The sequence below is a fragment of the Nerophis ophidion genome, linkage group LG06 (genome assembly GCF_033978795.1).
Source record: "Nerophis ophidion isolate RoL-2023_Sa linkage group LG06, RoL_Noph_v1.0, whole genome shotgun sequence".
NCBI lineage: Eukaryota > Metazoa > Chordata > Actinopteri > Syngnathiformes > Syngnathidae > Nerophis > Nerophis ophidion.
The window spans coordinates 37912047-37924140 of NC_084616.1; the positions used below are offsets into that span (position 1 = coordinate 37912047).

General features: G+C 41.6%; 1 protein-coding gene and 1 long non-coding RNA gene across 4 annotated transcripts in view; one reads left to right on the plus strand and one right to left on the minus strand.

The window, feature by feature from the left end:
• LOC133554657 (muscarinic acetylcholine receptor M4-like) overlaps positions 1-12094 on the plus strand; it is an 83682-nt gene that overhangs the window by 37687 nt on the left and 33901 nt on the right. For all 3 annotated transcript variants that reach the window (XM_061903646.1, XM_061903645.1, XM_061903647.1), the window contains exon 2: positions 6651-7249. In XM_061903646.1, the coding sequence (XP_061759630.1) occupies positions 6651-7249 (599 nt within the window). The remainder of the gene's footprint in view (positions 1-6650; positions 7250-12094) is intronic.
• Positions 4579-12094, minus strand: part of LOC133554658 (uncharacterized) — a 75509-nt gene continuing 67993 nt past the window's right edge. The window contains exons 2-3 of the long non-coding RNA XR_009807168.1: positions 5707-5843; positions 4579-5405 (exon numbers count right to left, since the gene is read on the minus strand). This is a non-coding gene — a long non-coding RNA (uncharacterized LOC133554658). The remainder of the gene's footprint in view (positions 5406-5706; positions 5844-12094) is intronic.

Here is a 12094-nt window from a genome sequence, read left to right on the forward strand (position 1 = left end):
GTTCAACTTTCACATGTAAGGCGGGGGGACTTGGACCGTTAACACGCACTAATTATTTGGTGTCTGGTGACGTTTTTCAGCGTTTGCTAGCGGATTTTCTGTCATTAATCACTCCCACTTTTTCCACCGCGGACAAACACGGTGTTGAACATTTCATTCCCACGATGGGCCTGCCGGTTTTTGCGCATGCTCAACGTCTTGACACAGCTAAATCGACCATTGCTAAAGAGGAGTTCGCTACTATGGAACGTTTAGGCATCGTTAGGCGTTCTAATATCCCGTGGGCTTTACCCTTGCACATGGTGCCTAAGTCAGACGGTTCCTGGCACCCTTGTGGGGATTTTCGCCGCCTTAACAACATCACAACGTACGACAGCTACCCTATCCCGCACATCCAGGACTTTTCAGTGCGCCTGGCTGGCGCTGCCATTTTTTCGAAGGTAGACCTAGTTCGCGGTTATCACCAGGTCCCGGTGCGCGCCGAGGACGTGACCAAGACCGCAGTAATAACCCCGTTTGGGCTTTTTGAGTTCCTGCGTATGCCTTTTGGCCTGAAGGGGGCAGCACAAACCTTTCTGCGATCAATGGACTCAGTGTTGCGCGGGCTCAATTTTGTGTTTGTTTATCTTAACGGCATTTTGGTGGCGAGTCCTTCAGCTGAGGAGCACCAGTCACACCTAACACAGGTGTTCAAACGTCTTGAGGAGCAAGGCCTGATCGTAAATCCTTCTAAATGTCAGTTTGGGCTGTCGGAGATTGGCTTCTTAGGTCACCGTATTTCGTCGGAGGGTGCGATTCCTTTGCCTTCGAAGGTGCAGGCGGTGGCAGATTTTCCTCGTCCCTCCACTGTCAAAGCTCTACAAGAGTTTTTGGGCATGATTAATTTTTATAATCGGTTCCTTCCATGCGCTGCCCACCTCCTGCAGCCTCGTTATGGTGCCCTACGTAACAAAAAGGCTAGCGACTCCCTCAAATGGACTCTTCAGCGGGCCCAAGCTTTTCAGAGGGCTACATCCGCGCTTGCAGGGGCTGCTCTTCTCGCCCACCCTGTTTCCGCGGCGCCTGTGGCTTTGACAGTGGATGCATCGGATGTCGCCATGGATGCTGTGGTTGACCAGCGAGTGGCGAATGTGTGGCAGCCCCTTGCATTCTTCAGTCGCAAACTGCGAGATAACGAGCGGAATATACAGTGTATTTGACCGAGAATTGTTAGCACTGTATCTCGCAACACGCCATTTCGTTTTCTGTTGGAGGGTCGATCCTTCATGGCTTTTGTTGACCACAAACCCCTGACGTTTGCCATGTCAAAGATCACGGAGCATTGGTCAGCCCATCAGCAGCGTCACTTGTCGTCCATCTCTGAGTTCACTACGGACATTCAGCATGTGGCAGGTAAGCCCAACCCGTTTAAATTTTTCGGGAATGGACGCTGAACAGCCCGACGACCCCAGCATCCGCGCACTCAAAGCTGTGGGTACGGCGCTTGTGCTCAAGGAGGTGGTGGTGCAGGATGGCGGTCCCGCCCTCCTCTGCGATGTGTCCACTGGTAGACTGGGGCCGCCAGGATTTTGACGCAATACACTCCCTGTCGCACCCTGGCGTTCAGGCTTCCGTCAAGTTAGTTGGTGCCAAGTTTGTTTGGCCTGGCCTTAGTAAGGATGTTAGGCAGTGGGCAGCCGCATGCGTGGCATGTCAGCGCGCCAAGGTCCACCGGCACACTAAGGCGGACCTCGAACCATTTCCGATTCCGGTCAGGCGGTTTGACCACGTGCATGTAGATCTAGTTGGCCCCCTACCTCCGTCGCAGGGTTATACACACTTGCTAACGATGGTAGATCGTACCACCAGATGGCCGGAAGCAGTACCTCTTTCCTCCACTGCCTCGGTAGACGTTGCCCGTGCGTTTCTGTCAGTCTGGGTTGCGCGTTTTGACACACCATCCGATATTACCTCGGACAGGGGATCCCCATTTGTGTCAGAGCTTTGGTTGGCGTTGGCACAGTCCTACCATCCCCAAACTAATGGCTTATGTGAACGTTTTCACCGGTCGCTTAAGGCGGCTCTGCGCGCGGCGCTCGTGGATAGCAACTGGGCTGACCGTTTGCCTTGGGTTATGCTCGTGTTGCGCTCGGCCCCTAAAGAGGATCTTGCTGCGGCCCCCGCTGAATTGGTGTTCGGTCAACTACTCCGCGTTCCGGGTGAATTTTTACCTGAGGGTTGTGCCCCGCGATCGTTTACCTTTTTGCTGAGGGGGTCCTTGGCTCCTGGTCCAGTCCACCACTGTTTCCCTAAGTCGTTTGTGCCATCAGAGCTTAAAAATGCCCGTTTTGTCTTTGTGCATCACGACGCCCACCGTTCGCCCCTCCAACCCCCTTACGATGGTCCATTTAGGGTTCTGGAATGCGGTCCTAAAGATTTTGTGCTGGATATGGGCGGGCGCAGTGAATGCGTTTCTCTGGACAGGCTTAAACCGGCGCCTTGTGTTGCAGGTGAGGAAATACTGCCGGGCCAAGTCCCCCGCCGAGGTCGCCCTCCAAAATCTGTTAGGGTTGAATGTCCTTCGCCTCCACCGGGTCCTGATATTGTTTCTTTCCCACAAGGTACATTCGTTCCCCCGCGGGATGGACATTGTAGGCAGGCGAGGGAGGCCCCCTGTAATGTTTACCCCATAAGTTGCTGTCTGGGTGTTGGGTTTGAGGGGTAGGGCTGTGGGCGGGCGAGTGAGGCCCCCTGTAATGTTTTCCGGCGGGCACTAGGACCATGTTCACACTCAGCAGAATGGGTGTGGTTTGTGTCTTCAGGGACACACTTTAAAAGTGCATATTGTGTTGTGTTTCTCATTCTCCTGTTGGCAGTCTATGAATAAAGACCTAAAAGAAACAATGCTGCGTCTCTTGCATTTGCCACAACAGTGTCTCCTCAGAATGAAAAGACTTGTATCATCATCCAAGGTCTTGAAGTCAATTTAAAGGGTAACTTCACTTTTTTTTTGCAATTTTGCCTATCGTTCACAATCAAGATGAAAGACATAACGACAGATGTATTTTTTTCCCCCCATCGCATTGTAAATCGTAAATAGACGCAAACAAAATTCAATGAGAGGTCCTCTATTTTGCCCATAAATCCCTCTAAAACAACATTTAAAAAGCGCCAACATTTTCATGTTGTGACTTGAATATTAACCAAGTGTTTGTGCTATTGTTATGAAAAGTGCTACCGCAGACAAATCATTTTTAGCCGGGGCCCAGACAGCATACAGCTGGACCGGATATAGGACAGATGTGCTAATAAATCCTGGAGTGGTTCTCGAATTGTGGCCCATCTGGGTTTCAATTTGCACCACGCCACTGATATGTTACGGACTAATTAACCAGATTTGAAACAGCTTTGGGCCAAATCTGGTCCAAAACAGCCAAAAACAAGGTCACATATGGCACAATACGCCCCAAATATGGCATAAGTGTTACCCGAATATTACATTTGGAACAGCTCTGAACCAGATGTGGTCTAAGTTATTACCAAACTTTTTTTAGTATGGATTTGCATCAAATTTTAAAATTTTAAAAAGAAAATCAGATTGTCAATTAAAAATTTATTGATGTTAACAAAATGCACCATTGCATTGCAAATAATTAGCAGCACACAAAACATGTAAACAGTATATCTAATAAAACACAAGCCTTACATAAGAATTATTCAAGTGAAAACAGTAAACATCACTATTCAAGTAGTGTAAGTTTTTATATATATATATATACATATATATATATATATATATATATATATATATATATATATATATATATATATATATGTATATATATATGTAAGGGCTGCGAATCTTTGGGTGTCCCACGATTCGATTCAATATCGATTTTTGGGGTCGCGATTCGATTATAAATCGATTTTTTTCCATTCAACACGATTCTCTATTCAAAAACTATATTTTTCCGATTCAAAACGATTCTGTGTTCATTCAAAACATAGGATTTCAGCAGGATCTACCCCAGTCTGCTGACATGTTAGCCGAGTAGTAGATTTTGTTTTAAAAATATTTTATAATTGTAAAGGACAATGTTTTATCAACTGATTGCAATAATGTAAATTTGTTTTAACTATTAAACGAACCAAAAATATGACTTATTTTATCTTTGTGAAAATATTGGACACAGTGTGTTGTCAAGCTTATGAGATGCGATGCACGTGTTCTTTTTTTTTTTTTTACAAATGTCTAATGATAATGTCAATGAGGGATTTTTAATCACTGCTATGCTGAAATTATAACTAATATTGATACTGTTGTTGATAATATTCATTCTTGTTTTACTACTTTTTAAATAGATTTTTTAAAAATAAAAATCGATTCTGAATTACACATCGTGAGAATCGCAATTCGTATTCGAATCAATTTTTTTCCCACACCCCTGATATATATACAGTATATTCTGCTCTCCTGAGATTGGTTTGTGAAAAAGATTGCAAAAATAAACATTATTTAAAAAAAATAATAATAATTAAACATAATAAATAAATAAAAAAAATAAAAAAATACATTCAAAAATCTAATAACAGACACAGTACAACTGTTTTTCCTGACAATATATTGCCTTTTCAACATAGATCTTACATCTTAAAGCAAGCAACCCTTTGTATGGTCAAATGGGATAAAATTACACTGAGGGGCAATGATGTGGACCCGGATTGGTGGCTGAGAAGATTTAAAAAATTTGCATTTCTGTAAATATTTATCTTTACACTTGGTGAGAGATGATCACATTTAGATTTAGATTCAACATTTGGATTTAGTTTTAACATTTAGATATATCCAGGTGGAGGACCTTGGGTCTTGTCCACGAGTGAGGGGAGAGTATATCATGAGATCAACAGGCGGTGTTAACATATGTCCTGATGCGGACCCTGCATTGGTCTGTTGTGGTGAAAAAAGAGCTGAGCAGGAATGCAAAGCTATCAATTTACCGGTGGATCTATGTTCCCATCCTCTATATGGTGATAATATTTGGGTTGTGATTGAAAGGACAAGATCACGGGTACAAGCGGCTAAAACAAGCTTCCTCGGTCGGGTGGCGGGGCTCTCTCTTAGAGATAGTGTGAGAAGCTCTGTCGTGCGGGTGGAGCTCAGAGTAAAGCCTCTGCTCCTCCACATTGAGAGGACCCAGATGAGGTGTTTCGGGCATCCGGTCAGAATGTCCCCCAGGGACCTCCGCTGCCAGGGGAGGTGTTTAGTGCACTTCTGACTGGTAGGAGGCCATGAGGAAGACCCGGAACACGTTGGAGAGACTTTGTCTCACAGCTGGCTTGAGAATATCTCTGGAGCCCCCGGGATGAGCTGGACAAAGTAGCTGGGGTTAGGGAAGTCTGTGCTCCTAGACTGCTGCCCGCGCGACCTGTATTCAGATAAGTGGAAGAAGATGGATGAACGGATTTATACATTTTGTTATAATATTCAATAGGACTCCAAACTGTCAATTGTCTCTTGCACAAATGATTCCAGTTTTTTTCCAAGTAAACATTACAAATTTAGCTGGGACATTTTGATTTAAAGAGTGGTTTGGGCCTTTATGACGTCTCAGCCATGACAGTAGGAAAATATGTAAACATTTTTTTTAAAAATCGTATATATTATACATTGTTAGTTTGCACCAGGGCAGCACAGTGGACCGATAGGCTGGGGTTTGTGTTTTGCACCTTTTGTTTTGTGCATGTGCCTCACAATTCAAAGGTCCTGGGTTCGATCCCTGGGCTCGGGGTCTTTCCATGTGGAGTTTGCATGTGGGAAGCCATGACTGTGTGGGTTCCCTCTGGGTATTCCGGCTTCCTCCCACCTTCAAAGACATACACCTGGGAATAGGTTGACTGGCAACACTTATTTGGCCCTAGTGAATGAATGTGAGTGTGAATGTTGTCAGTCTATCTGTGTTGGCCCTGTAATAAGGTGGAGACTTGTCCAGGGTGTACGCCGCCTTCCGCCCGTAGGCATCTGGGATAGGCTCCAGTACCCCCATAATGGAAAAGCGGTAGGAAATGGATGGATATTTTACAAGCAACTGTCACTGCCATTAAGCTTGAAAAAACAAGCCACGGAATCGCCGCCATGGCTGACAATACACGCAACCTGGAAGTCTCCCTGTGCAAGGTGGGACTGGACTGCACAGCAAGACTCCGCACAAAATACAAATTGGCCTCGGCGCTTCCCATGCCATTTGGTTTGTGGACTGTTGGGTAGCAGCCCTCTGAAAACATTTCAAAATGCATCTCAGTTGTTTTGTATCCTTTTGTCAGTGCGTTGTTCTTGGGAAAAAAATGCTACAAAAATTGTCTTGTCTGGTTCTTGTGAAACCAATATTGTGTATTCTCTTGTCTCATTAGCACATCCCTAGGAAGGAATTGATAGCGGGAAGGAAGGAACACGGGAAAATATCTTTGTTTTATTTTTTTGCAACGTTGTGAGACTTTTGAACTATTCAAACTTTTTTTTATAAATATTTGTAAAGGCATTACAATTTGGTGATGAATTGTATTAGGATTGCTGCCCTCCATGCCATTCTAAGTTTATTTAATCTAATCATCCTTATATTGCGGTTCTTCTGCTTAACTAATGACATTACTTTCTCTCTGCTCTACTCCTTCAGAATCCACACTCAACAAGACCAGTGAACTGTTCGTCAATGTCTCGTGCAATGTGTCTACAAATGAGTCCACATCTTGCTCGCCAGTGGAGGACAGCGTCGGAGATGCAAGTCCATATAAGGCATTTGAGATGTTTTTTATAGCCCTGGTTACTGGATCGTTGAGCCTTGTGACCGTCACGGGAAACATTTTGGTCATGCTATCCATCAAAGTCAATCGCCACTTACAGACTGTTAATAACTATTTTTTGTTCTCGTTGGCCTGTGCTGACCTGATCATTGGCGCGTTCAGCATGAATTTGTACACTGTCTATATCATTGTTGGATACTGGCCCCTTGGGCCTGTGGTTTGTGACCTATGGCTCGCTTTAGATTATGTGGTGTCCAATGCATCAGTGATGAACCTGTTAATCATTAGTTTTGATCGCTACTTCTGTGTGACTAAGCCCCTCACATATCCTACAAGAAGGACAACGAAGTTGGCAGGGCTGATGATTGCGGCAGCATGGATCTTATCCTTCATCCTTTGGGCCCCTGCAATCTTGTTTTGGCAGTTCATAGTTGAGCAGCGAACAGTGCCACCTGGAGAGTGTTACATTCAGGTATACAAAAGTTTGTCTTTTATTTGGACGTGTCATATACATAATTAAACTTGTCCATTGTTTTTGTCAAATGCATAGTATACTGTAGATACATGTACAGACTGCATGAATGGATTCTACAGGCATGGTGCATGGAGAGAATTGGCATATGACCTCAGGCCCCAGCCTCCATCCATCCAGCCATCAACCTATCCATCCATCCATTCATTTTCTACCGCTTGTCGCTCTCTGGCTCACGGAGGGCTGGAGTCTATGCCAGCTGTACTCGGGCGGAAGGAGGATACACCTTGGACAAGTTGCCATTTCATCGCAGGGCCAACACAGATAGACAGACAACCATTCACATTCACACACTAGTGTCAATTTAGTGTGGCCAGTCATTCAATATTCAGCAAAACCCAGCAACCGAAATCAACGTAATTGTTTTAATCACCTTTTTTAAAGCAGTTATTTTGACATACACTATAAATTAATATTAGGGCAGATACAGTGAGAAACAATAAACAAAAATCTGCTAAATTAAAAAAGGGTTGTGTAACATTGAAGCACATTTATTAGTTATGTTCCTTAGGAAGTACTCCTAGGCTCAACCATTAAAACAAAAATACAGACAAAGGACTTCAGGTAATGATTGTAGACCTGCACAGGACAAGCAACAATGAGCGATAAGAGAGTGACCTCGCCAAAATCTATAGATGTAGTTCAAACCTGGAGTTGCTTTGGTTTGCTTTGGTTTTAAGGACTGTCAAATCATCAAAAAAATGTTTAAATCACATTATCATACAAACCCCGTTTCCATATGAGTTGGTAATTTTGTAGATGTAAATATAAATGGAATACAATCATTTGCAAATCATTTTCAACCCATATTCAGTTGAATATGCTACAAAGACAACATATTTGATGTTCAAACTGATAAACATTTTTTGTTGTTGCAAATAATCATAAATTTTAGAATTTGATGCCAGCAACACGTGACAAAGTAGTTATGAAAGTTGGCAATAAATACTGATAAAGTTGTAGAATGCTCATCAAACACTTATTTGGAACATCCCACAGGTGTGCAGGCTAATTGGGAACAGTTGGGTGCCATGATTGGCTATAAAAACAGCTTCCCAAAAAATGCTCAGTATTTTACAAGAAAGGATGGAGCGAGGTACACCCCTTAGTCCACAACTGCGTGAGCAAATAGTCAAACAGTTTAAGAACGTTTCTCAAAGTGCAATTGCAAGAAATTTAGGGATTTCAACATCTATGGTCCATAATATCATCAAAAGGCTCAGAGAATCTGAAGAAATCATGTCATGTAATGGCATGGCTGAAAATCAACATTGAATGACAGTGACCTTCGATCCCTCAGATGGCACTGTATCCAAAACCGACATCAATCTCTAAAATATATCACCACATGGGCTCAGGAACACTTCAGAAAACCACTGTCACTAAATACAGTTTGTCGCTACATCTGTAAGTGCAAGTTAAAGCTCTACCATGCAAAGCGAAAGTCATTTATCAACAACATCCAGAAACGCCCGAGATCATCTAAGATGGACTGAGGCAAAGTGGGAAAGTGTACTGTGGTCTGACGAGTCCACATTTCAAGTTTTTTTGGAAATATTCGACATCGTGTCATCCGGACCAAAGGGGAAGCGAACCATCCAGACTGTTATCGACGCAAAGTTGAAAAACCAGCATCTGTGATGGTGTGGGGGTGCATTAGTGCCTAAGGCATGGGTAACTTACACATCTGTGAAGGCACCATTAATGCTGTAAGGTACATGCGGGTTTTGGAACAGCATATGCTGCCATCCAAGCGCCGTCTTTTTCATGGACGCCCCTGCTTATTTCGACAAGACAATGCCAAGCCACATTCAGCACGTGTTACAACAGCGTGGCTTCGTAAAAAAAAAAAAATGTGAGTACTTTCCTGGCCCGCATGCAATCCAGACCTGTCACTTATTGAAAATGGGTGGCGCATTATGAAGCGAAAAATACGACAGCGGTAACCCCGGTCTGTTGGACGACTGAAGCTCTACATAAAACAAGAATGTGAAAGAATTCCACTTTCAATGCTTCAACAACAATTAGTTTCCTCAGTTCCCAAATGTTTATTGAGTGTTGTTAAATGAAAAGGTAATGTAACAAATTGAATAAGATGCCCTTTCCCAATTACTTTGGCACATGTTGCATCCATGAAATTCAAAGTTAATCATTATTTTCAAAAATAAAATAAAGTTTATGAGTTTGAACATCAAATACCTTGTCTTTGTAGTGCATTGGATTGAATATGGGTTGAAAAGGATTTGCAAATCATTGTATTCCATTTATATTTACATTTAACACAACTTCCCAAATCATATGGAAACAGGGTTTGTACTTTGGAATTTAGATTAATCATGAAAAATTGCAGGTGATTACTTGCTTGCATAATCAACATTTGCTTAAGAAAATAACACTATATTTTTATATACATTTAATTTTACTTACAAAATGTCACACAGGAACATATTTAAATGTTTTACTAGAATATGCATGTTGTTTATTTGCAACACATTTCTCTAAAATTCTTTCAGGCTGTATTTTTGACTAAAATTTGCCAGCTAGCACACCTGTCGGAGTCTCCACACTCATTGTTGTATGCATTGATCTGATCATTGTATACCAGTTAGGGTAAAAAGTGTGTTCGGTCAAAATAAAATGCATTATTGATCGAAGTGTGTAGATGATGCGATCATTTTACCGTGAGTTAACTCCATACTTTTGACAGGACACCTGCTTAATTAAGTACTATGATACTAATAAATTATAAAAGGTATTCTACTCTGTTTGAAAAATACTTGCACTTTTTTTTTTCATCGACAAGATGGCTCGCCGTGCTAACATTACTGGTAATACTAATGTATGAGCCGAGACTCATGTTAGCCAACACATACACAGCAACTTGGAAGCAGAAACCGCAGGAGAAAGAGGAATGAGAATGGACATAGTTTGGTTTTAAAAATAGCGATAAAAGTCAAGCTATAAACACTAAGCGCCGCCATGCAAACAGTGCTTTAAAACATACCTAGCTTTTGGTTAATATCTCTCTGCAATGTTATAGCTACTTCTTAATCACTAATCCTTCCCTCCATGGCAACAAATAAAATACATTTCTAATAAATATCAATCTTAACGCGCCTGAATGTAAACAAATGGGTGGATCTATATAAATATATACTATAAATATATACCAGGTACAAGGGCTGTATCTCGTTGATACTACAATGATTTCATCAATATTTTTAAATATGACAAATTCTTATAAAATGTTTGTTATTGTTTATAAACTCAGGAAATATGTCCCTGGGAACAGGAGAACTTACTTAACTTACTTAATTATGACCAATGTATGCATTGCTATAACTACTTGTTACTTCTCAAAAATAATATAAAGTTTACAAAACAACAGAAGAATAAGTGCTTATTATATTTGAACAGAAGTATGGACAGAACATGGTAAAACAAAGAGGAACCAGAATTTAACAATAAATGAACAAGAAGATTAATAATCCATCCATCCATTTCTACCGCTTGTCCTTGATATTTTTGATTAAAAAATACAATCAGAAATTACACAATATATTACTGCACACGTCAGCAACCAAATTAGTAGCCTTTTTAACCTGTTTGCTTACTTGTTATACAAAAATGAAGTTGTCCAGTAAGTTTGCTATGTTATTTAATCCCAAAATTGTTCTTTGATTTCAATAAGAAAAGCGTGTTTAATGTATCATAAGATTTTCTGTTAAATAAAGTCAATCATGACTTTTTTTTGTTTTCTCCTTTATTTTGAAAAAAAAATTTGAATACATTTTATTACCAGTATATGTACTGCTTTGGTCTCATTTTTTAGGAACACGTATACAAATACTCTCACAGTAGTGTCTGATAGAATGCTCATAGTTTTACAACAGACCACCTAAAAAAAAACAGAAAGTAATTTTAAAATTTCCTTAATTAACATGAAAATATAGAATGTGGGATATACAAGATTAACTATGAACGATAAAACACTCAATACATCGCTAGTCAGACCACATCGTTGATCGACATATTTTACAATCAAGCAAAATGCAACAAAAACTGCAAAATATAAACACAAAGGGTAAAAAACACACACATACTTTGTAGTAAAAATCTGCTTGTGTTTCTCTTTCTGACACCCGCGACACATGCTGGCTGCTCTATAAACAAACCCTGCCCACTCTGTTTTGTGTTTCATCTGTTGCATTTACAGAAACCTCCCTGTGGTGCAGCCTGGGAAAAGCTGGCTCGAATGAGATATACTGTACATCCAAGACGATATAATCTGATACTGTCAGTAGGCCAATCTTTTTATATTCACCTACGTAATCGAATGATGAAAATGCCTCCCGGATATCAACAGCGCCACAGATATCTGCCTCCCTCTAGACCCGCACTATTAATCGTCTCAATCAATACCAAAGGATTCTCCGGGATCAAGGCAGAGATACTGGCAATGATGGCCAATCGTTTTGACCTGCACTGCAGGCAAGAAACCCACATTGGCCCTGCACAACACTGAACCATCCTCCCTGGAATGAAACTGGTTGCTATGGATCAGCTGTTTCCAGCAGACCAAACCCCAAAATTGACCCACACTACAGAAGGGCAAATGGAAACAATCCCAGTTGCCTTCTCAAATGTCTGTCACATCAGAGACCAACCACCATAACCCCTTTCATTTACACATAACTACTAGAAGGATCCAAGAGGAGATTCCACAACAGCATCGACAACTTTTAATGCCCACAGTGAGAAAAACAACCAAGATGGAGATGAAGT